We start from the raw sequence: 26868 nt of genomic DNA on the forward strand, positions 1-26868 counted from the left end.
CTTCTTTATAGGCTCACTGTGGTTCTGCTGGCCTTGGTGGGAGGACTGTTTGATCAATGGTGAGTGCTTTGGTAATCCAGCTGCAGAAGACATAAAAATTTTTAGACAGAGTCTGAGGCTTCTGGGTCTCTGACCACTCTGCTTGTCAGAGAGCCGAGTCCTCGGAAGCCGGATAGCGTAATGAAATCTTCCTCTATGAAGGCGGGACGGCTCACAGGCGGCTTTATTTCCAAGAGCGTTTATTGAGGAACAGCAATTCAGGGAGCGAAGGGAAAACAACCACTCCGGGAGGGAGCTCGCTCTGAGAGCGTCGAACAGGGGGCGGAATCGGGATTATAACGGGGACAAGAGAGGGAGGGTCCAGGCAAGAAGCGTTCAGTGAGGGAAGGCTTCGGGGGCAGAGTCAGGGTCGAGTGGCAGGGTTATAACCAATGAGGGTAAAGGGAAAGAGCGGTTTCAGGGAAGGAACCAATGGAGGTATAAAGAACAAAGAATTTTCTAGCACCAAGGGATGACAGACATACTGATTGATAACAGGGGAGGCAGGGAACTACACACCTGTCACCTCCCAGGGTAATTCGGGGGGACAGTTTCCCAAGTCCCCTCCCACATCTCCCCCGTTCTTGTTAATTAAATAAATATTTGCCAAAGTCTTGGTAAGCGTCTTTTTGAAGATGGTTAAGGCAACTGAAATCAGAAGGATAATTATGAAAATCCAAAAGAGTCCTTTTAAAATGGAGGCTGCCCACCCGGGAATGCCCCACTGCATCAATAGTTTGTGGACGGGGTCCACAGCCGAAGTTTCCGTTTTGATGTCCTGTACTTCGGTCCGGATCCGCTGGATGTTGGCTTGGATGGAAGTGCTCCGTGATGTTAAATTGAAGCAACACAATCCTTCGAAGTCCTCGCAGCTGTGGCCATGGGCGAGCAGCAGGAAATCAATAGCCGCTCTGTTTTGTAATGTGGCTTGCCTGGTGGTTTGCTGGTCTGCCAGAAGATCGGAGAGGGCGGCAGACGAGGCGTTGGCATGCTTGCTTATCCAACACTCCAGGTGAGAAAGCTCACCGAGGGCCTTAGCTGCTGCATACCATGGTAAAAAGATGGATACAGCGACCCTCTTTGTTTTTCCCCAATCGTAAATTTCGGAGTCACAATTTTCGTCGAATTGAGCATATGATCTTTTGGTGCGTGCCAATTGTCTTTCTTTTTTCCAATCTAGAATTTGAGTTCTGTTTGGAGTGAGGGTAGCAAGCTTGCCAAGGCTGCATGGGCCTCCCTGGAGCCGAGATGGAATTCCCGACCATACTCTGTCCCCACAGATAAGAAACATCCCCCTGGGCAATGTCTTGGGATGAGTGGATGAAACTGAAATCACCTGGCTAGTATAATTGCACCAGGTTTGGCTGTTATATTTTTTACTGATAGGTGTTACATCTTTCCGGTATGTGTTTTTGGCCAAGTCAATTCCGTGCCAATTTTGACTTGGCCTCCTATAATAGGATTTGACACAATATCTAGCTGTGAAGGACCCCAGTAAGTCCAATTCTTGGGGTTCCTCTTTGCTGTTGGGCAAAATTTTGGTCCATTCATCCCAAGTATCGACCGGGTTAGGCCTCCTACCCGTGGTTCGGAGCAGGTCGGAATTGGATACCGGCCAATCATCAGCTACCAAGGGGACCCCCACCAGGCAAGTGGACAGGGGATTGTCCACGTTGCCCATGGCCAGACATAGGTTATCCTGCTGCAAGGACTTTGCCAGCGTGATCCAGACATTTTCTTTCGGCTGTGGTACCACCCAGCCATCTGCTACATGCAGCCACAGGAGGATGGAAAGCGTGGCTGCAACCAGCTGGGCGCAGTGGGACATCTTCTGTTGTTTCTTTTGGGTGAATGATGTTCTGGCAGCCATCCTAGTACTAAAATTAAACAAAACAATATTACCAACATACATTTGGTTCCCTCCCCTCCCCCAGCTCCCCCTTTTGGGTTAAAATAAAAATAAATTTCAGGACAAAGGGGTAAAGGGATGACGGGTTAGGTATGAGGGTAGAGGGAACGGCACAGGAGGGGATGGGGTGGCGGAAGTTGTTAAGTCTTGCAGAGGTAGGTATGTCCTTGTGATGAGGACCCGGGAGACGATGTTGGGTGGTCTTCCGGTCCTCTTCTTTTTTCTCCGTCGCCACGCCACTGCATTATCTGGTGGTGATTGTGATGGGGTCGCTGGGTTGCTCCTCGCTGGGGGGTCCGTGGTAGTGCTCTCCAGGTACGGTTTGACGTATTTTCCAGGAATCCATTTGGGACCCTGGGCTGTGGAAACACAAGCGTACCCTCTCCCCCACGTTATCAGAGGGTACGGCCCTGAGATGATTTTTGATTCTGGGTCTCTGATGAGGACTGGCGGACGCTCTTTTAAAAGTGCCCTGGTGTTATTGTAAAAGTGTCTGAGTGCAGGGGGATTCGGCTCTCGGTCAGAACAATTTAAGAAATTAAGAACATAAAGTGCCTTGCATAATCTTTCAACTGGTGTCATGGCCAGAGCCGAATCGTGTTGTTGTTCTAGCAGCCTTTTTAACTCTTTGTGGGAGCGTTCCACTATTGCCTGTCCTGTGGGGTTATGGGGAATGCCGGTGGAATGGGCAATTCCCCATTGTTGTAGAAATTGTGCAAATCTTGTCGAGGTGAATCCAGGCCCATTGTCCGTTTTGATGGCTTTTGGGACTCCTAATGTGGCAAATGCCATGAATAGATGTTTGATGATATCTTTTGTTTTCTCACCAGTGTGGAGTGACGCGAACACGGCCCCAGAAAATGTGTCTATGGACACATGCAGGTATTTCAGGCGGCCAAAAGGATTATAGTGAGTGATGTCTGTTTGCCACAGCTCCAATGCTGCCAACCCTCGGGGGTTTATCCCCGTTGGCAGCGGTGGAAGGGCGAAGGACTGACAGCTTGGGCATGTGGCTAGTATGGCTTTGGCTTGTTCTTTTGATATTTTAAATTGTCGGGCAAGGGCAGGTGCATTTTGATGGAAAAACGCATGGCTGAGCCTTGCCTGTGCAAAGATGTCTGGTAAGGTTAATGAAGGTGCAGGTGCAGAGTAATGAGATGTCATTGCAAGGAGGTCGGCCATCCGGTTCCCCTCTGCAATAGCTCCTGGCAGGTCTGTGTGAGCCCGGACGTGCATAATATAATAGAGTTGCTCTCGGTGGGAGATCAGCCAGATTAATTCCGTGAGCAAATCGAATAACTGTTTGTTTTGAACTTCTTTGAGCAGGGCGTGTTCTGCCCGTTCTGCTACCCCGGCAACATAAGCCGAATCTGTTACCAGATTGAAAGGTTGCTGAAATTTTTTGAATGCTCTCACGACCGCAGCAAGTTCTGCGATCTGGGGGGAACCCTCAACCAGTTGGATGTCAGACTCCCACTTCTGACTCTCCGGGTCCTTCCAAGTGATCACCGATTTGTGGGATTTTCCCGACCCATCGGTGAACACCGTGAGAGCACCTTTAATAGGTGTTTTATTTTTGAATGACTTTGGGGCCAAATATAACGTGTCTTTGAATATTTTATGTTTAGGGTAATGAATGGAAATCTGTCCAGGGTAACTGTCTAAAGCAATTTGCAAACTTTCGTTTGTCTGAAGCAGGGATTCCAATTGTTCCAAATTAAGAGGTAGGTAAATGCACGCCGGGTCACACCCTGCGAGGGTCCGGAGGCGTTGTCTGGCTTTTATTATTATTCTAGCCATTAACTCTGCAGGAGCTGAAATAGTTTTCGCTGGCTGGTGCGGGAGAAACAGCCACTCAATGATAAGGAGTGGGTCCTTCCGCCCAGCGTCCCATTGAAAAAGCAGACCATGGAAGTTTGGGCACTTACCTAGTATGGCAAGGGTGACGGGAAGGAGCCGATCCACACGGTGGGCCTGACGGGATCGTATGGCCTCAGCGACTCTCTCCAGGGCTCCTTTGGCGGCAGGTGTTAGCTCGCGAGGGGAAGCTAGGTCGCCATCTCCTCGTAGCAGGTTGAAGAGCGGCGCCAGCTCCTCCGTGGTGAGTCCCAGGAGAGGTCGGATCCACGTGATGGTACCGCAGATCTGCTGGAGATCCCGCAGGGTCCGTGGGTCGTCTTTGACGGTGACAGATTGGGGCGCGACAGTCCTTCCCGTAATGTGAAAGCCCAAATACTTCCATGGCGCTGACAGCTGGATCTTTTCTTCAGCAATTTCAAACCCTGCAGCTTTAATGGCCTTAACAGTTTTGGAAAGTGTGATCTGCAGATAAGCTTGTGTTTCAGCGCAGATCAAGACATCATCCATATAATGCAGGATGATCGCTTCAGGGAACAGCTTCCTGATCGGCGAAAGCACCTGGGCCACAAAAGTTTGGCAGAGCACCGGAGAATTTTTCATTCCCTGGGGCAAAGTGGCCCATTGGTACCTCTTATAAGGCTCCGCCCTATTGATGGAAGGGACGGAGAACGCGAATCTGGGGGCATCTCCGGGATACAATGGGATGTTGAAAAAACAGTCCTTGATGTCAATGACTGCGAGCTGCCAATCCCGGGGAAGCATGGAGGGTGAGGGAAGGCCAGGCTGCAGGGGGCCCATGTCCTCGATTACCTCATTGACCCTGCGCAGGTCTTGGAGCAGGCGCCATTTGTCTTTGCCAGGTTTTTTAATAACAAAGACAGGAGTGTTCCAGGGGCTGGTGGAGGGTATTAAATGCCCCAGGCGGACCTGCTCCTCTACTAATTCATGGAGCGCTTTTAATTTCTCCTCCACAAGGGGCCACTGGTCCACCCACACTGGAACATCGGTCTTCCAATTCAGCGGTGGGGAGGTGCGCTCCGCAGTGGCCCATACTAAAAATCCCATGCAGGGCTAGGGATATCGAGGCGGGCACCCCATTGGGACAAAACGTCCCTGCCTAATAACATGATGTTAGATGAAACAACAAAAGGCCGAATGGTGGCAATCTGTCCCTCAGGGCCCTCCACACTTACCAGGTGTTTGCTGCGCATGGAGTTGACAGCTCCTCCCACTCCGGAGATTGTGCCACAAGGAGGCACCAACTCCCAGTCGCGGGGCCACTTTGACCGGGGTATGATGGTGACGTCTGCCCCGGTGTCTGCCATCAGGTCCAGTTTGATGGACTTTCCCTGAAGCGATAAAACAGTCTCAATCATTGGTCTGGATTTGCAAACATTTTGTGTGAGGAAGACAAAATTGTCTTCCCCGGAGTCATGTCCAGCGAAATAGTCCTGTGCTGGTGGATCGGTGAGGTCGGCCACGTCGAGGAGGTACATGGCAGCGAAGGGGAGCCCCTTGGTGATGGTGCAAGGTGGTTGATGGCAGACGACTGAGACGGTGACCTCGGACCCCGGCTGAAAACACACCACTTCAGGAACGACGGTAACACGGTCTGGTGTGAGCCTGCAATCTCCGAGTATTAACACTGTTACCTCACAATTACGGTAAGGGGGTTCCAGGAACCCAGCGGGAACTCTCACCAGGTCCTCATCCTGGAGAGTCACAGTGATGGAGCTTTTGAGGACCCGGTGAGTGTCTGAATTTAAGTTGCGGATTCTACGGAAGAGGCGGAGCCCGTCGTCGTGGCTCCGCCAACCCTCCGGAACTGTCCGCTGGGCCACCGGTCCTCCCGGATGGTGGGGAGGCCTGGGCGCTGTGAGGGGCCACTTGTTGTCCTTGCGCGGCCCCTCCCCGCGCTCCGCGACCCGTTTCCCGCCTGCTGATGGTAGGGCATCGGGTTCCTGGGTATTGGTCTTGGGGAGGGTGTGTACGAGTAGTGTGGTTGCTCCGGGGGCCAGTATGGGCAGTTGGCTTGTATGTGGCCCATCTGGCCACACCCGAAGCACCGGATGGTGTTCATCGTCAACATCGCCTCCCCAATCCCCTTACTTACTGCAAGGGCGACAGTGGTCTCGGTGGAGGCGGCTTTTGTGCAGGCCTCCACCATCTGTGCGATGGTGGGTTCGGGGTCCTGAGGTAAAGTCCTTAATATCTTCTTTGTCTCGGCTGTCGCGTTGGTCATGGCCATCTTTCTCAGGAGCTCTTCCCTCGCTGCAGGATGGTCTATCTGCCGGTCGATGGCCTCCCTCAGCCGGTCCACGAATTTTATGAAAGATTCCTCTGGGCCCTGGGTAATAGCTGAAAAGTTCTGGAGCGGGGTTTTCCCATCGGGGATTTTTAACAGTGCCGCTCGGCCAGCCTCCTTGATGTCATCTAGGACCTCCGTGGGTAACAGTATTTGGTCCTCTGGCTGGCTGAACTCCCCCTCCCCTGCCAGGGCTTCTATGGCTTCCTCTCCCTCTCCAATTGCCTCTGCTAAATTGTGTTTTTTCAGAAGAGGCTTGAGGAGCTTTCTCCATTGAATGTCCCACAATAAAAGCTCGGTGGGAGTGAGCAGGGACTTGGCAATATATTTAACGTCATGCTGGACCAATGTATGGCCCGAGAAAGTGAGGTCCAATACATTCTTAAAGAAAGGAGAGTCTCGACCATAGTCTTTGGCAGCCTTCCTCAGTTCTTTAATCTCCACATATGGGAGTTGCTCCCAGTGTGGCCGCTGCCCCCTGGTCCTCACCACAGGTGCTGCGAACGGCCCCAGATCTTTTGCGAATTCTAAATCCCCATCCTTAATTGCCTCTGCCCTGATCCGGGCCCACCCACCTCCCGGCCTAGGTGTGGGCCGGGGGCTGTCGCTGTCCTCATCCTCATCGGAGGATGAGGCAGGACGAGCAAGGGCTCGGACCTTCCCCTTGGCCGGTGGGCTTCGGTGGCATGAAGCCCGGCAGGCCAAGATGGCCTGCTTCCGGCCAGGCCGACTTCCGGTTCCGGTGGACTGGGAACCAGAAGAGGCCTGAGGGGAGGCGTGGCCAGGCTCACCCACCGAGGCGTGGCCTTCCGGCAGGGGGTTCCCTCCCACCGGGGCGTGGCCTTCCTGCAGGCCGGTCCCTCCCACCGGGGCGTGGCCTTCCTGCAGGCCGGTCCCTCCCACCGGGGCGTGGCCTTCCTGCAGGCCGGTCCCTCCCACCGGGGCGTGGCCTTCCTGCAGGCCGGTCCCTCCCACCGGGGCGTGGCCTTCCTGCAGGCCGGTCCCTCCCGCCGGGGCGTGGCCTTCCGGCAGGGGGTTCCCTCCCGCCGGGGCGTGGCCTTCCTGCAGGCCGGTCCCTCCCGCCGGGGCGTGGCCTTCCTGCAGGCCGGTCCCTCCCACCGGGGGCCCACCCAGGGGTGTGGCCATGGGGGCTGGAAGGGCGGGTCCCGACGACGTAACAATCGACGCGGTGGTAGGGGCGGGACCCGACGCAGGGGCGGCACTCGACGGAGGTGGAGCCTGAGGGGGACTGGCAGGGGCCCGAAGGGAGTGAGGAGGTAGAGAGGAGGCGCCATTTTGTCCCTCGGTGGCGGGCTGCTCGGCCATGTGGCCGGCGCCATTTTGTGAGGTGTGGTGACAGAGATCAGGAATCGAATAACATGGTTTTAAACTGGGTACAGGGGTTTGAGGGCTTTGGGGAGAGGAAAGAGTCGCACTGGGATGGCCAGTCCCAGGACGAGGAGAGGACAGAGTGGGGCGGGGAGCAGCAGGGAGACGGTAGCAGCCCTGTGCCTGGTTATGGCAGGATCTGCTGCCCGACCCACCCTTAGGGGAAACCGGGTTAGGAGTGGGGGGGGCGGAATGAGGGTTAGGAGAACCGGGAACCCAACTCTCACCCTTTTGTTTAAATAAAGTGTAAATAGAATGAAAAAGTGGAAAAAAATGCCCCACAGAAAAATTCCCCTTTACTTGTAATGCGTATAACAGTTTCCCAATATTTCCCCAGAAAATAAGAGAAGAAAAATCATCCCTGGAGGTGTCAGGGAAGTTATCGAAAATAAGATTAACAAAAGCCTTAAGGTCCCTCTTTTTAAAAGAAATGTTACCCAAAACAAGGGAGGATTTAACGTGGAGGTAAAAATCCCGCCGGGCAGGAGACAAGCGGTTGCCCATTCTCACTGCAGAAAAAAGGGAAATCCCCAAAGAGACAAAGAGAGAAACGAAAAGGAAAAGAGACAGGGTCGGGTGCCAGACAGGGCACCAGGAACTCACCACAAAAAGACCGCTGTCAAAACGAAAAAGCCTCTGAGGGGGAGAGGAAGCGCTGCAGGTCTCGTCCCGTTCGGAGTCTGCTCCCAAACTCGAAGTCGAACCAGGACGAGGTGTCTGCAGCCCGCGAGGTAGGCGATCTTCTTCAACGAAGAGCAGCCGCTCGTGGAACTGGCGGCGAACGGCGCTTTTCGTCCTCGGGCAGCCGGATCACAGAGCCGAGGCAGCCGAGGAGACGCTCTGCGGCTGACTCCTGAGAGGGGCCAGTCTGTTCGGGCGCCAGTTGCGGCTTCTGGGTCTCTGACCACTCTGCTTGTCAGAGAGCCGAGTCCTCGGAAGCCGGATAGCGTAATGAAATCTTCCTCTATGAAGGCGGGACGGCTCACAGGCGGCTTTATTTCCAAGAGCGTTTATTGAGGAACAGCAATTCAGGGAGCGAAGGGAAAACAACCACTCCGGGAGGGAGCTCGCTCTGAGAGCGTCGAACAGGGGGCGGAATCGGGATTATAACGGGGACAAGAGAGGGAGGGTCCAGGCAAGAAGCGTTCAGTGAGGGAAGGCTTCGGGGGCAGAGTCAGGGTCGAGTGGCAGGGTTATAACCAATGAGGGTAAAGGGAAAGAGCGGTTTCAGGGAAGGAACCAATGGAGGTATAAAGAACAAAGAATTTTCTAGCACCAAGGGATGACAGACATACTGATTGATAACAGGGGAGGCAGGGAACTACACACCTGTCACCTCCCAGGGTAATTCGGGGGGACAGTTTCCCAAGTCCCCTCCCACAAGAGTCTAACAGTATTCCCAAGAAAAGTTACCTCTGCAAAAAAGAAGTTCGCCTGAACAAGGGAGAGGTTTTTCTCTGCATTACTCAGGAGATCAAAGATCTGTCTGGATAGCCAGACTGGACTGTAAATTACATTGGGAAGTCTTCTTACCTGAAGAAGTCTTTCTAAATAGTACTGGAGATAATCCAGAGGGATCAGTAATTGTAGGCTGGCCTGAGAAACAATCAGTTCTCTCTGATGGCTCACAGCAAGCTAACAAAACATTTTCTGTGAGCCTTTGCTTGTTCTGAAGCAGGTAACTCGTGTGAATGCTGCAGAAATAGACACAATTGTTATAACCTTCCTACTAGCTCCTCCTTTGTGGCTCATGAGCTTATTTTTCATTTTCTAAGAATGACTATGTAAAGCAATGGTGGAGCTTAAGCAAAACATGATAAGAATCAGCTGTAAGATCTGCCCCAAATCTCAGTGAGGTTATAATAAATGATGATCAAAACCACAGGCAACTATTATGGACCGAAGTAACACTGCAAATTAATCACTGAGTCTACAGAAGAAATGGCTCTAATTGTCACACCAGCTCCTAAACATTTGGTTTAGATTTATGGTAAAATCCAATCCTTAAGAAAATATCTGAACTTTGTTTCTTCATATCCTGAAACACCAATGCAGCTGGACAATTTTAACCATCAAAGCAGACTTTCAAAAGGACAGATTTTGAATGATTAAGCCAGCATATTTTGGGTCTCATGAAGAGAGAATAAAATGTGTCCTAGGTAGGAAGAGTCTGCACATGATGTGTACAAGGCCATGCTGACCCTTTTATGCAATGCACCAGCATCAGTTTTTAAAGTTCCTGTCTTGAGAAGTCCTAATCAAGTTCAAAAAGTATTTTTAAATCAAACATTCTCCCAAAGATAAGGAAGAATATATAAAAGAAGAAATCATCCTAAAGAATTCTCTCCACACAAAGAATAATAATAAAAAATAATCTTTAGCCTAGAGGAATCAACATCCCTCTTCATTTTTATTTCATTTTGTACCACAAAATGTACCACAAAAGAGCCCTGGGAGAAGGATACTGGGTGTACTCTATGAGATGTGCTATACTTTCCTAAACTAAAAAATAATTGTTAAAATGAAAAGCTTGCTGCATTACTTCAATCACCAAGGTCATCTTTCAGCTTAGTAAAGCTGTCAACAAAGCTACAAACTATGGGATTTTACATTTTGGGGGAGAAAAATAAAATAGAGGGCTTCTAATTTTAAGCAGGTGGGAGAAAAGAAGGAGGTTGTAGTCTCTAGCAGGAGAATTCCAGGTAGCATAATTTATAGAAGAATGCAAAAGTCTGGACAGGAGAGTAAGTATCAAAACAAAAGAATATCTAATAAAATCATAACTAAAAACATCAATCTTGAAAAATAGCAGAGCTCAATTAAAAAAAAAAAACATTTCTGGCATCATCTCTCCAAAGGTCACAATGCAAAACCATGACATATTTTTATGCAATCTTGTATATGAAATAGCTTTTTCTGAGACAATACAGAACTCCAGATGGAGTTGTAGAATATAGCTTGACTCTTGACAGGTGCTCCTCCTATATATGTGCACATACATATGTTTGTGCATAGTAAGTATTTTCTGTGTAACACATATAAATATATTGACAAAGAATTATATCCAACAGTAAAATGAAGCGGGGAAAAAACATCATATTCAAAGTTAATATACCTGCATTATTGTCTATGAAGTCAGAGCACTTTGTGATATTTACCTGAATAAAATTACAGCAGAAATTAATATAACACAAGGTCTAACTCACTGAGAGCTTAAGAACTAAGTGTTATGTTAAACATGCATGTATCTAATTAAAACAGGTTAGTGGAGAAAGACATGAAGATGCAACCAATATCCCATTAATGTCTATAGCTAACAATGGAATGCTAAATGTTTTGAACCCATGCTTAGCTGCCATAAGTATTAATTTACATCACATAGGGATCTGTGTTTATCATGATTCCCAACAACATTTTAAGCTATTTGTTTCCAATTTAAGTGTATAAGCTTACTTCTGCTCTGGTCATTATTGAGGCATGTCATAGAACTGATGTGAAATGTACAGCTATGAGTAGATCTGTCTGGATTTGTGGATGGAGGAAGACCAGTGTCTAGGGACTTCCAGGCTGCAGAGTAATTTTGGGGGTATTGGTAGTCTGTGAACATGAGACAGGAGTGCTCCCTTGGCAGCAAAGAAGGTCAGCAATATCTGAGAGTGTGTAAGTAGCAGCAGAATCAGTGGATGGAGGGAAGTAAATATTCTTCTTAGCATTTCTTAGACCACAAATCATTAGATGCAGATATTGCATTAAGTGTTGGGATCCTCACAACAAGGAAGATTCTGATAAATTGGAATGAGCTCAGTGGAGGGCTACCATGGTATCTGCAGGCTGCAGGATTTTGCCTTGCAAGGGGAGGCTGGCAGAACTGGCCTTGTCCATCTTGGAGAAAAGAAAGTTCCTGGAAGCCCCCAGGTTGGGCCTGGGGGGAAGTTATTGAGAAGTCAGGCTCTTAACAGCTGTATGTACAGTTGTGAATGTGGGAGGCTGGGAGGCAAAGTGAACAAGATGAGAGGCTCCAGAGAGCTCTTCAGACTGGATATGACACAGACAAAAAAAATACTGATCGTGAAAACAGTTGAGCAGTGGAACAGAGTGCCTAGAAAATTTGTTTTGTCAATAGCCCTGGAAGTTTTCAGTATCAGACTGGACAGAAACCTGAAACAACATGGTCTGATCTCTGAGCTGCTCCAGCTCTGAGCAGCAGTTTGGTTAAGAGGCTTCCTGAAGTCTCTTCCTGACTTGTAGTGCCCTGTGATTTTAGGGTGGCTTTCAATACACGTTCATGAGAATAGGAAGAAGGAAATATTTACTACTGCAGATTCTTGCTTATCAACACTTAGGGCCCTGATCTGTCCTGTTGTGTGGTTTATTTTTTAGGGTTTTTTTCCCCTGAGGAAAGTTCTGCCATTCAGAAAGCAAACCTTAGTAATAAAACTGACAAACTCAAGTACGGGCTTCTCAAACTGCATTAGAAATTATTAATTCATTAGTTTAAAGAGACTTACATCAGTATTTTATAGAATTATAAAAATATTAATCATGAAAGAGTTGAATCTGAGATGATTCAGCACATAGATCACATAGTGTGATTCTGCCTTATTCCTGGATGAGTACATTAATCTAACTCAGGCATGAATATTTACAGTCACAAAACATAAACTTTATTTTTAAAAACATTTTGTGACTCTCTCTTAGAAGTCACGGTTCTGGTAAATTTTTCTGAAACTGGATTCATTTATCATAATATTTGCAAAGAAGTGACACAAATGTAAACATTGCAAAATGAAACAGTTGAAAAATTTATTAAAGTCCCTCAGACTATTCACATTGAAGAAACTGGATTTTCTGATTTCAGAAGTTTTAGCTGGTGTTCAATGATTGCTAACTTGTGCACATGGCAGGAAGATCAAGCACATTTCTGGCTCAGAAAGTCATGAGACAGGCAAGGCAGGAACTATACAGAAAAATATTTTAGCAGTCTGATTTTACTGGCCTTATAACCATTTTTATAAATGATATATATGAATTTAATATATTATAAATAATTTATATCACTGAAAGAAAAAGAAAAGGAAAAATCTGATGATGAATGGCTTAGTCTTTTAAATATATCAACTGTAAATAAATCTCTGGATAAGATTAAATTATATAAAAAACCCTTATCTGTATCAGCTATTCTTTCCAGTTTACTTATACAGCCTTCTTTCTCATTCAAATAATCCCAATGATTTTAAGTCATAAAGGGTATAAGTTTATGTAATTTTCCTGTAATAATTTAATCGTAAAGTTAAAGAATATCTAGGAACTGTTACCATGGGGAAATAAAAGTATTATTAATTTCAAAGTAGAATAATTCAAGTACAACTTGGAAACATGAATGGCTACTCTAGAGAATTTTACATGGAGCAGAGTAATCCATTGCAATGAATATTTCAAATTGGAAATTTAAGGATACAGTTGTAAAAGGTTCACGTAACATTTATAAAACTTCAGTTAGCCTAAACTCTAAGTGTCACTATTTCCTAAATGCAGTGTACAGACATGAAAGAGTCAGGAAGGATTTGGGAGTCTTCCTCTTTCCAGTAACCTGTTTGCCATTACACTCAAGCTACAAAAGACAATCTAAAAAGACAGGACACATGAAAACAGATGTTCCAGCTATAAAACATAAAAAAGAAGTGTGGAGAGCAATAAAAGAGTGAGCTAAAGGAAAGTAAAAATGGCATTAAAAGTTTATCAAGTGTCTTAAAAAACAGGGAATGATCAGAGGAACAAACTGGTTAAGGACATGCCAGCATGGTTACTACAGAGTTTTCATATGCTGATTCTGTGTCTTATTTAACGCTTGACCTGGATGTCAATCCCTCTGCAGATGTAGTGTAGTGGGACATGCAGAAGTTAATTACTGACCACAAATGGAAAGCAATTGAGTTTTTCATTTTTCAAAGTAACAAAATGAAGCTAAAGCATTTGGCTGTAAAATCAGATCTATCAGAGAGGAAATCCAACCCACTGACTTTGCAGGAATTCAATATGAAAATCAGGCATTAAAGACAGAAAAGGTAAAGGGTTTGAAGTGCTGTAGCTGCCAAGCAGAACTCATTCCATGGTTGTCTCCAGTAATTTGCAGTACACTGAGCCAGATCCTCTCCTCAACCTACATCCAGTAGGTGCAGGAGACATTAGTTGTCACTGAAAGTGAACTTTGTATACTGCAGGTATTTTAGTTTGCTGCATAAAACACAACCTAGGGCTGCCTGAAGACTGCTCTAATTTACAACAATTTCTTAAGACTCAACCATAGTGAAATACAGCTTCTTTCTACTTCTCATCTTCTCATCTATCAGGTATAAATAGAATAATAGACAGTTATGCCTAGCCAAAGGAAAGAAAAAAAGCAACTTCTTAGGGCTAATCTTCATGCCAACAGGGCCAGCCCAAATTGGTTATTTTCTCTGAAACTGGTCAGATAATCTAACTGAAGGAATAGAAAACACCAAATCAAAATATCTGAAGTACAAACATGAATGTAATCTAGGAATTTTGTTCTATTTTCTGAAACCATGACCTGAGATGAACCATCTAGTAGGATGGTCCAATATTTGTAAGAATAAACAAAAAAGTCATTATATTCTTGGTCTCAGTAAATTCCATTTTCATCTTGGACTACTATTGAAAGATTTTACATCTGCTGTATGTAAGCAGCTTCCAGTTTAGTCAGCATTTGGGAATTCCCCAGAAAGGACAAAGCTTCCGTACAACATACTGCAATGGTTTTGTGCAGAAGAATATTCCTAGGAGAGCTAGAACAACACTTAAATTTACTTGGGAACTTGCTCATCACAGTACTAAAATCACTAAAATGGTTGAAAACATTCAACCAACAAGTGGTTGAAAACCACAGCTGTATAGCTCCTTTGCTCAGCATGGCCCAGAAAGTGATAATGGAATCAGTATGAGCAGCAGTTCCAAAGAGCCTGATTGTTTTGGCTTCTTTTAAGGAAAGCAGTGAAACATTTTAAGAAAAAAGTTGAGTCCTAATTTCTTGTCCAGTCTTAAAGCAGAATGAAAAGCTACTCCACAGTCTTTACTAGGGAAGCAAAATCCTGAAAAAAAAAATTAGTGTCATCATATTATGAGTTTTGGAGAAATCTTAAGACCAACTTCTCTGAATTCCCTGTAAATGTGTGCTTCCTTTGCACAGTAAATATGAAATGTTATTCAATTAACATCTGCTGTCCTATGTCATCAGAATGAATAGCTAGAGAAAGGAGCAAGTGGAAAGTCTGGAAAGTCTGAAAGTGGAAAAGCAGAATTTTAGATAGAATAATTAATATAATTTGTATTAAATGTCTTATACAGCATCTTATATTACATCTTGTAGACCTACAATAGAATCAGACATGTAGATTGCAGGAAAATTCATTTCCTCACTCCACATTGCTCATTGTCTAACTACTGTATCCTCTCATTGGTTATTTTTGACTTATAGGAAACATTTTTTTTCAAACTACTATTGAAAATATTTGATTTCTCAGTGCTTTGCATCATTAAAGGAAAGTAGCCCTCAGCTTTGTTCAAATTTCATTCTTCCTTACACCAAAAAAGTATCTTTGAAATAAATGTATCTCTCTTCCAATTAAACAAAACAACTAACCCACCCAGCTCCTGATTTTTGGAAGGTTTCTGGAAAATTACAGAACTTCTGCATTAAATTATACTCTTGAACTAATATCCTCTTACTGTCACGTTTTTGAATATGGCTGGCACTGTCATTAGACAACTGCCAAAAACTTCTGCTGTTCAGTTTAAAATGCGATTTGTGAGTAACCCAGGCCTTCATTATTGCCCATAAAGATCAATTCTATACTGTTGTATTCTTCAAAAATGTGCGTATTGGGGTGGTAGATAGTTGAATATTTGGCTGTCCTATCTAGGATGTTGTTAGTCTTCATGTTCAATGAGAAGCAAGTTTTTCTTCTGTTACATTGCATAAGCATTTACATTAATGGTTCACTAATGAACTACAGTGCAATTTTGTTCTCTATATACATAAAAGGATGGAAAATGTTTCACCAATACCTCTTATTGCCCCCAAGACCTTTTGCATCACATACCTTGGACAATGTGAAATATGCAGGATGGTTTTTAATATTAAACAGATGCTGTGATTGTAATACTAGTGACTGAGAGATATGGCTAAGATTTTAGAACCACCACCCCCCCCCCCCCCCAAACTATAGGAAAGCAGAAGTTGAAATAAGAAAAGAATATAAGTTATAAAGTTGACGTTACAGATTAAAAGTTATTCTGCAGTTCCTTGAGAATCCCTGTTCAGCCATTCAGAAAACACTTCTGAAGCAACACAAGCTGGTATTGAACCTTGAAAATTTTGAAAGTAATTTTTCCATCTGAATTTAATTTTTCTCATAAATTATTCATTCAGCTACATGGAGGAGGGCTTTGCAAATTTCAAATTTAAGTCTAGGAAAAAGGTTAAGTGAGAAGCAGGATAAAAATGTTCTTTACAGAGAGGCAAAGATCAGGTAAACATAGTGCTGTGCTGAGTGATGGAGAGGATATGAAAGGAGAAAAGAAGAAAAAACAAATTAAGATATTGTAAGTTTTAAACAGTCTGTTTGTGGCATGATGTTTAGGGACCAACACAGAGATAAATGCTGACCTCCTGAATGTGTGCCATGCAATTCAAATTTTCCTTCTATTGTAATCTAAACTGGCTTCTGCAATAATTGATTCTGGCCAACAGAATCTATTAGAATGCTAAATTATGTAAGGTAGAAAGCATAATATCTTTGTATTTAAGACTTCTACATTAATTTCCCTGGTAGTAGGGTAGCTAACAATACACCTCAAACTAGCATTTTAATATGGTAGTTTTGTGCTTAGTTTGTTTGTAAATTAGATTAAGAAAATGACTCCATTTTTCAACTAAATTCAGTGAAAACTGTGGAAAAGGTTGGCTACTTTTTTTTACATTTCCATAGATACAAGCAAATTTTCACCTAATACAAAACTCAATTATAAACACTTTAAAACAAGTTGAAGCATTGCAGTGCAGAATTCAAAATTACTCAGAATTTTGTGAAAAGTATTGCTGAGATTTGTTTTACAATTCATCACAATAAGTTCAGCATAATTATAAAGATTTATAAACTCTTTACAACTCTGACAGGAACACTAGCACAGTTAGTTATTTCATCCATAATGTCAGAAAAAATAGAAAAAAAAAAGAAAAAGAAAAAAACCAAAAAAAAGCCTAAAAGAAAGATGAAAAAAGAAAAAGAAAAAATAAAAAAGAAAAAGAAAAAGAAAAAAGAAAAATAAAAAGAGAAAAAACAAAGAAGGGGAAAAGGAAAAAGGAAATAAGGAAGACAAGCATGTGACATGCAATTTCAATGAAGTTTTTAGATACTTGTGCATTTGGGGTTTTATCTGTTTTACTAGTTCTACCTGTGATGCCTGGATTTGAATTTAAGTATATTTTTGCCTCATAGCTTTCATGAGTGACTTGGTTTTTTTTTTTAACAATAGGAATATCATGAGTTCTTCATTTGCTAATTGTATCAAAAGAGTGACAGAAGTCTGTAAAGCTAAGAAAAGAGAAATTTCAAAATTGTTAAAATGCAAGATACCTATCTTGCACACTTACACTTTGCTGCAGAAGACAGAAAAATAATTAAGTGCAATATATATATATACTTGCTTTGAGCTTAGCAAGAAATTTTACTCAAGGAGAAAAGATGATTAATGAGGAATGTATAACAAAGAACTATTTTCATATGTCAAAACAAACCTTTCCTAGGAATTTTTTGCTATCATTCTGCAAGGATAGTAAGAGAAGTTATTCCTTCCTGTAATACAAGAAGTCCATGGACCTGCCTCAGAGAAAGAGGAAAATATATATAAATTGTCTGAAAGCAGTTGATATAGATATCTGAGAGCAACTGGAACTGCTCCAAGAAATATGTGCACTCACAGAAAAATGCTCCATGAAAATTCACTTATTTATGCCAAAATAGCAGCAAACTTAATGGCAAATCACTTTGAACCTGCATGATGATCTGCATGTCACAAGTTTAGATACACTTTTCACTCTCTTCAGTAAATTATATTTCAAATTTTAAACTTTCAAGATGCTGGTAATGTTCCAGTTCCTATACATGCAATCTCCAAAGTAAAACAACCTGGCATGAGTAATGATTTCTACACAGTGTAAATTCAGAAATAAAAGATTAGAGAGCAGGTCTCCCAGGACCAATAGGCTTACAGAGCCCCACAGGTTACTTTCTCTAGATCTGAGTTCAAAGGCAGTGTTTCAAGAGTTTCAAAGAATGTCTTTCACTTATGTAAACATACAATTCACTTTATTTTAGGGAGAGTCATCAAATTTTTATGCATGTAAATGCTCTTTACAGACATTTGAAGAGATACCAATTGAGTACTTTTTTTTGGTCTTGTTAATACCTGCTTGACTGTTGTTTTGCTCTCTTTTATATGCAGTCATGAATTGATGAACTACAGAAGAACACATAGTCAGTAGTGCTATGAAACATCACAGTTTTCTTCCTAATCCTCATTTAATATGTGAGCTAACAATAGAAGAAAACTTGACATTGAAGGATATGCTTACTAAGAGAAATACAGCAAGCAAGCAGTTTTATGGTTGCTGTTGGATAGAATTAAATATAGCTTGTTTTAAAAGCTTTTTTCTTGTATCAGTGCTGTCTCAAATTTGTCTTGCATTTCCATTTGCATGGTAGGTGATTTCAGTGCCTACATCATGTTTTGATGCAATTTAGGGCAATTAATCTCTCAAGGTTGATTTAGTTGGGGTTGATGATGATTTCAGGCTAGCATGCTCTCCCTAGAAAGTTCCAAGTATTAACTAAGAGTTAGCCTCTCTATAGATTTGGGAAGTCTTGATGCATGCAAAAATTTACCACGTGTGTGTATTTTCACAACATTGCAGCTTTTCTAGGCAGAGATGATGGTTTGATGTGTGAAGACTGGAAATCAGACCTTTGGTTCAGTGTTCCTGAAATATTTTTTTACTCCTGACCAAGCAAGTGTTGATGCTCTCTGTCTATGTTGCCCACCCATGCTCATGAGCTGCATGGAGCTGTTGAGAGGATGAGGGTCACAGTAGCTACTCCCCACAGAGACAAACACTTACTTCACCTGCATTTGGAACTAAGCTCTTTCTACCTCTCATCCAGTGAAGGAGGTATTTGTGGCAGGGACCCCAGACCAAAACATGATGTTGTACATGATTGTCACATTTACCTTCTAGTAATCTGTGTTTTGATCATAATTCCATCATAACCTTAATCCTAACCAGTATTTCAAATTGAAGCATGTTGATGCTTTGTTATGAGGACATCAATTTCCAGTCTGTACAAAAGCTCATCTAAGTAGCATAATTATGCAGGTGGAAAGACTGACTCAATGTTGAGTGCATATTTAAATGTAGAGCTGCAGGTTTGGAGCTTCAGCTGTGCCTTAGCTGTGACACTGAAAGTGTCAAAAATATCTTCCCAAACAAAGCTCAGGGAAGGGTCAGGCTTTACACTGACAAATGATGAATTGATAATGATTTCATGGTTGCAATCCTTTCAATATGATGGCAAGTTAATGTTATTCTACTTCTACCAAGCTTAAAATCATGCAATAGGCTCTTCATTAACAGGTATTAAGGTTACCAGAAAGAGCACTCTCTGATTATGTATTGTTGTATTTATGATGATGTTATTCTGTCTTTAAGGGTTTGCAAATGTCCTTGTCTTGAGGCATAATTTAGAGGGTTAGTTGAATTTAAAATAAAAGCTTTTAGAACTGCACTTTTCAGTGATACAGTGAGGTTATCTGTAAATGCTACCTTTTGTTTTGTTAAAAGGTTCATAATTAAAAGATTGGCAATTTTCAAAATATTATGGAAAAGAAGTTCTGAGCTGCAATCTTAGGACCCCAATTGCAACTTCATAAAGTTCAATGTGAGATTATAATGTAGCCCAGACATCTATTCCTGAGAGATTAAAAAACCTGTACAGAAGCTATCCATTCTTTAACAAGTAATAATGTTAAGTGTGAAGACTGAGTCATTAATGTATGAGTAACTCATTCTGTGAAGTTTGTTACAAAACCATTTTAAGGCTATTACGATTTCCCCTTATGCAGAGGTATGAAACCAGTCAGATATCTATTGTATGAATGACTTGGCAGAAAGCATGGTTTGGCTGGAATAATAAGACCAGCTGGATGTCATTAAAATTATTCAGCTTTGTTCCTGAAGTTGTCTAAGTGGGGTGAAGAAGGAAGAAAAGAGAGAGGCTTATTGATAAAGCACTGCTGTTAAAATTAAAATAAAATTATTATTATTATTATTATTATTATTATTATTATTACTATTGCTATTAAAATTGTTTATTGCTATATGTTCAGTGAAAGCTGAACAGTACTCAGCCCATAATTTGAAAAATATTGTTAACCTAATTCTAGCATTAGTTTCCTGTACCAACACACTAAGTTTTATTTTAATATTGAGTCAAAAGTTACAGGTTTTACAAAGTGAAAGAAAAAATTCTCACTATCGACTAAAGCAGTAGCTCAATTCTGAACTAAGGGAACAAGGTGAAAAATGTTATTATTTACTGCATGTCTGTATCCCATCCCTAGACATACCAAATTCAAATCCTAAACCTGAATGAACCAAGCAGTCACTTGTTCCTGAGAACTGAAATAACTTCTTTGACTATTCACTATGAAGGAAGTCTCAGATTAATCATTTTTTAACTGGATCTCTGCTGACTACAAAAATGTTATAGGCATCTTACTCTCAAAAGATTACATACACTTAAATGCATAAATTAGGCATTTTAATTTCATACTGAGTCCTACCTGAAATAATTCATATGGACTATCAACTTAATTTTTCAAAAGCCAAATTTTTCAAAAATGGTGCCAAAATAACAGCAGATTTTTCTTATAGCCAATCCTGCTTTATGAAGGTTAGCTCAAAAAACAAACAAAAAAAACCCAAACCAAATCAAAACCCCATAAAACTATAAACAAAATGAAAATCTCGTAAGTCCAAATTATGTCCTAAATTTAGCCCTGACATATTTTAACTAGAGTATGAAAGTTAATCATAATCTCTTTGTATTCTTTATCCCAGACTCCAGATTTAACTCTGGTACAATATAATGGAAGTGGTGCAAAGTCACTTACCATACTACTTCCTTTCATGTACAAGCCCTAAAGTGAACATTTCTAAACTCTGAATTAATTGCATCTCAGAACTCTCTACATTTCAGAATCCTAACCATATTCTAACTCTTTCAATCACACCACCATTAGAAACCTAATATTTTATGCATGTTATAATCCAGGGAAAATACCCTGGAAATATCCAGAAATAATATTTCTTTAGTTCCTATGGAACCAGCTATAAGCCTAGGTTGACTATAGATCACTAGATCCTAAAATAACAGGAGCTGCTCAGACCTTTCATATACAGAATAGCAAATGCTATATATACTTTGCTTCCAAAGTAGTACCCTGGAATTCTATATTGTCATATAGGATTATAAGTATAATATTGGATTTATTTCTAGACAAATTATTCAAGTTCATCAAATTTTAGGACCTTTAAGACAGGTTAGCAAACCTACCTACACTGTAGCTCAGCCCTCCCGCATTACTGAGTCCTTAATTGAGAACATTAGTTTTTCCAAAACCAATCATGTCAGGTTTGCCTTTCCCCTTGCAGAACCAGATGTAAGAGTCAGAAAGAAAACTTCTGGGAGCCCAGCAGCAGCTGCAGCTCACATTCCCTGGCATTCCCAGGAAAACCCTATATCTTGACCTAACCCTAATCCTGTTATGTTGCCTTTTCATGTGCACCAAAGTCGAGGAGCAGGACCTGGATGCCTTCAAGAAGGTTACAGAGTATATTTTGTATGTATATATATATATATATATATATAATATCTGCCTGCCCCTATCCTCACCTTCCAGATAACCTCACTGGTAGCAGCAGCTGTCATGTGCTGGCACAGGCCACTTGTATGTGGAAAAGGTTTGAAGATATAAACCAGCTATGTGTATCTCAAGAGCTGCCTCTTGTATTCTGCTTGTCCTTTCTTCCTTAGTCATCTGTCTGCTTCTGTGTGGAGAATACCTTACAGTACCTCCCTTGTCTGCCACAGATCTATTAGCAAGGCAAGTTATCAATAAAATAAAAAGCAACCGTAAAAAGAAGAAGAGTAAGCTTCAAATAAAATAAATAAGCACTGGATTCAAGCAGCAAGTAATATTTAGTCTAGACACTAAAAAACTTCGTGGTTTGAATAGCTAATTAGCAAAATGGATTCTTGAGGTGAGGCTCTTGTGTCTCTAAAAAAATTGGCAAATTTCTATTCAGGAAAACAACAGGCTCATGAAAAGGAGATCTCTTGGCTCCTCTTGATTTGGCTGCCAGTGATTTTTATCTAAATAACAGAGTCAGGTGATGCAAAAGGGGACTACTGTAGCAAACATAAATCTGTCTTTCCCATGAGACTGAAGAAGAGACCACTTCTAGATTCCTGCAGGGAACAGTGCTGTGTCCTCGATAAGCTTCATGTCTGAATAATACTGTTGTTTGTTTTTTTCTAAGTATCAAGAATAAAATATTTCTGATGCTTTTTTTACTATATTTTTATTTTGGGTCTATGTTTAGCATTACTTAGATGTCAATCAGATTCAAACTATGGAATGCTTTAAAGGAACAAAATTTGTACCTTCTCTAGCATAATTTATGCACTTCTTGAGGAAGTTCCTATCTATTTTTTCACATTCTTTTAATGAGAAATGTGAGTTTCAATTAACAGCCAAACAGTTCTATTACCCAGTTCTCTCACTAAAATACGTACTTTGATATCTTCAGAGTATGTTCTGCAAGACTTTACAGAGCCCAGACAAGCTTTATAACTTACACTAAATCAAGTCTGCTTTGTCACACCAAGGATCTGGGCAGGAGTGGCAAACAGCATTAAGCTGTCCCACTGAAGTATAGAAAAAGAAAATGTTCTAGAAGAAACAAACAAAAAAAAAGTTTAACTGAAAGTTTCAAAGTTATTTTATGAGCTGAGGGAAAAAAACCCAACTGCTAATGTCTAGAAGATTTATAGAAGCCATAAGATACTATGTTCTTTAGTGCCTAACATTGTGACTGCATAATGCACTGCCTGATTGCAGAATTCCTTACAATTAATAAAAGTGTTATTTCTTTCTTGTACACTGTACTGATGTAGGAAAGAACAGTCAGCAGGAGTCATTTTCTAAGTGGTCTAAATAATACAAAATTAGTCTTGTTTGAGTTTCAGTGATCAAATTCTTCTTATAAGAATAATTTTCCTAATTAGCTTGAGATATACTTTTCTTCCTGCTGAAATGAAAGAGAGTTTTGTTATTGTTTGCCTTTTTTCCTTATGTATTCTCATCTAACACTGAGGTCTCAACCATTGTCCATTACCCTTTCTGAACATCTGTTAGTTTCACAGCCACCCTACTTTGTTTTCCATGGAGTTGGCAGATCTATTCCCACTGCCAAAACCACAGCTCAGTGAAAGAGGCCTGGAATGAGTAAAATTTTGATTTACAAGAGGCTAAGAGCAGCAGGTCATAGCAGAACATCCCCGCTCCCTCTTCATTCCCAAGGTTGATATAGATTCTAATTCTGCCCAATTTTGGATTTTCTTTCTTTTCTCATTCTCTCCCCATCCCACTATGGGCCAGGGAGGGTCTGTAATCAGCTGGGAAGTCTTAGTTGCCAGCTGAGGTTAAAACGTGATACTGTGGAGGCTTGCATTGGATCCAGCTTTGTTGAAATAAATAAAAAGGCAAAAAGCCCCAAATCAGAAATGCCAACAAGTGGTAATGACAACTTAACCTCCTGGAGGAAATGAAAAAATTATTTGACTGTGGTGCTGTTTATCCTTTGAGACTGATCAGGACTTGATGAAATGAAAGGAATCAAAAAAATTCCATGTCTCAATGAACATTATGTGTGTATCTGTGCAATTCATTATACTGGTAATAAAAAACCAGTGTAACTTGCGTACTTTGAGCTCTTTAAAATCTGTTTGTAAATTCAGGATATTCTTTGATTCTGTTTAAGAAGTGTCACTGTCAGATGTTACAAAAGGATGTCTGAAGTTTTCTATGTCCCTAACTGGTGAAAATTCAGACAAATTTCAAGTTTAAATGCTGTTTCAGCTTCTCTAATATATTAATGTAGGGATGCCTCATAACTTTGCATTTTTAAAATTATCCCTTACAAATGAAATAGTGTTTGTAACATTGTTCTCAAACCAACAACTTGGAGGAATATGAAGAACAGTTCAGCATCTCAGTTCTCAAGTGGCATTTCACACTTCCCAGGAAGGGCTGTTTAGCACTCTAGAAATACAAGCAAGTATTTTTTTTTCATTTAAACAGACTCTGCTCATGTCCTTTAACAGACAAACTGTTTGCCTTTCAAAGAAAACATTTGGTTAGATGCAACCACAAGATGTGTTTTTTTGACCACTATAAATAGCTGAGTTTTGTTTATACTATGTGATTTAAAGCTTTAGCACAGCTAGAAAGATGTTTTAGTGCAGCACATTCTTTGGGAATATTTTTATTTGAGTTTTCACTAATATTCCTGGAAAACTAAGCCCAAAGTCTGGAATTTTATCGCTCTTATGAGGACTCCAGATCTCCATATACATCTCAGGCCAGTTAGTTCTGCAAAGCACTGGTGGCAGAACATAACTAAAGATGAGGTTTTGCCTGAAAGCACCTAGGTTTCTTCAAGAAGCAAAACGTTGGTTTTGCTTGTGGAGCCTTGTGGAGCACTTTCTTCACTCAGTCAGGGTTAAAGTGGCTCCTATGCTGTGGTCAGGAAGGTGTTTTTGTCTGGTCAGATGGACAAAGAGATATTTAGGGGGATAGCTGGGAGGAAAGGCTACCTTTTTGATCTCTCCTCTGCTCTGCTCTGCTTGTGGTACATTATAACTTTTGAGACCTTATTCTGCTTTCTGTTCCAATAAAAAAAAATATAAGTATCTCCAGATGATACATATAATACATATTATTCAGATAATGTGAACAGAATGTTAAGCAAGGTATGTGCATTTGCCTGCTTTCTTTACCTTCAAAACACCAAAACATGTATGAGCAGGCTGTAGGAACTAAAGGGAAGTAATGCTGAGAGTGCTGGGGACATTTCACTGAGTTTGCTTTTCTTACACCTGCAAACCATGCAGCTTTCTTTATGTTTAGTTGTAGCTCACTCACAAATGTTAATGTGAGCAAATATTCATGAATAAATCTAAATTGACAGCAGACTTCAGTTAAAGAAAATACAGTTAAAGAACTCTATGTTCCCAAAACTTATCCCAGTGGAAAATGAGGGCAGTATGGAGATAACATATGTGATTAAACCTATGGTGCCAGTAGTGAAGACTGATGAGCAGCATATAGTAAGTATTGGATTGCAGACAAAGTTTAACGTCCTGATAATGCCCATCACACGCCATGTGAGCATGTACAGCATGCTCCCCTACTGAGCAGCTTACTATCTGATAAGCATATTTTATCAGAGCGTTCAGAAAAACTGAACACCCATTTCAACACATTCACTGATGGTTTGTGAACTAAAAATGGCTACACTTGTCCTCTATGTTATTTTCAGTGAAACATTCACTAAATTCTTGTAAAGTTGCAGACCTCATCTGTCTTCTGCCAATGCAAAGGAAATGTAGATCATGCAACTAAAAATGTCATTTGCAAGGTACACGTCAGATTAGATTTTGTATATTACTAAACAGTCTTTATTGAGAGACTGGAAGCTTTTTATTGTATTCACAACAGTACCTTGCAGCAAATGCTCATCTTTTCTGTACAACATTTTCCAGTTTCAGCAGGGACATAATTAGGCAGCATTACTAAACAGATGAAGATAAGATATCCCTTGCTAGGCATTTATTTAGTAGCATTCATTATGAATAAACACATTTTCATTTCCTTTGAAGGAATGTTGTTTTAAGAAAGATGCATATATATTGCTGTTAAACTGCAGCCTGAATTGTCATGATCTCTAGTTATTCAGATTGTTTGGGATGTATTATTTCCAATTTAGCAAATATTGCGTTGCAAGAGGATGAGGTCTGGAAAGGAGCTGTCTAAAAATAGAACTGCTGATTCCACAATGGTCGTTACTTTACCCTCAGGCTTTATGCCTAACTGAACAGCAGTGCTTGCTGAGGTGCCGATGCAATAACCTCATTGAATGTACTCTGCTATTTTGGGCTTATCACTTCAGCATCTATACAGACTCCAGCTTTGAAATCTGCCCCTCCTAAACTGCACACATAACAACAAAAAGCTAAATTCCGTGCTAATCCTATGTTTAAATAATTTCAGGACATAATGAAGACTAAATATATGCAGGAGCACATCTGCAATAGACAAAATGCTTATGAAGGGGCTGTAATGGAAGGGACCCTTTTCTGAACTACTGTGTTTGGGTTTCTGTGAGTCAGTGTTTTTTTCTCCAGATTTTCAAAATATTCTCAGTGCTATGCTCTGGTACCTTCCACAGACTATATTTAAAGCACCATAATCATAAATCATATGCTACTCGATACCCACAGGCACAATCAGTTGTAATTCAATTGGTTAGCCTTGCTAAATGCTGCAAGGGTCTCAACCAGCCAGCTGAGGTGAGGTTTAACCATCTGCTTTGAAAGAGTAGCAGCAGAAAAGAACTAACAGAGCTGACATGCAAGTCTCTCAAGGAGAAAAGAAGCCTTGGGCTGCTAAATGTCAAAACTGCTTACTTCTCAACCCACCACCGTGCCGAGTCAGCTGTGGAGTTCAAAGACAAATGACCCACTGAGCCTAAATACAAGTGCTTTGGCAATTGGTTATGCCTGAAAGGAGGATATTTTAATCTATCATGTTTCTCCTTTATCAAACCCATGCACCATCTGAAGCATCGTAGGTTTGTTTTCAAATTAACAACATGTAAATGTATGAGCAAAACAGAATAGCTGCAAAGCACCAGTAGTCCCTTAACTGCACTTCATTTTCTAGCAGATAAATAGCTGAGCAGATGCAGGGGTGGCTTTCTGCTGTGCTACCTTCTAACCTCCCTGTGAAGGTGCTATGCAAACACTAAACACTGCTGCCTTTTATTTCTTTGCCGTTTCCCCTCCACACTGAGTGCAGACTTTCACAAAGGAGTGATTTGAGGTTAGTTTAAAGCCTAGGATTCTTTCATCAACAGCCCCCAAACAGTTCACCTAGACATGGCATC

General features: G+C 41.7%; 1 protein-coding gene across 1 annotated transcript; it reads right to left on the reverse strand.

Moving 5' to 3' along the window:
• Positions 1 to 131: 131 nt before the first annotated feature.
• LOC146768170 (uncharacterized) lies at positions 132 to 8512 on the reverse strand. The gene is made up of 2 exons (XM_085573134.1): positions 8106 to 8512; positions 132 to 1916 (listed from the first exon to the last, which is right to left on the reverse strand). The coding sequence occupies exon 2, from the start codon at positions 1907 to 1909 to the stop codon at positions 551 to 553; it is 1359 nt and encodes a 452-aa protein (XP_085429260.1). The 5' UTR covers positions 1910 to 1916; positions 8106 to 8512; the 3' UTR covers positions 132 to 550.
• Between the last annotated feature and the right edge of the window lie 18356 nt (positions 8513 to 26868).

This window comes from Lonchura striata, chromosome 2 (genome assembly GCF_050655825.1).
Source record: "Lonchura striata isolate lonStrDom1 chromosome 2, ASM5065582v1, whole genome shotgun sequence".
Lineage (NCBI taxonomy): Eukaryota > Metazoa > Chordata > Aves > Passeriformes > Estrildidae > Lonchura > Lonchura striata.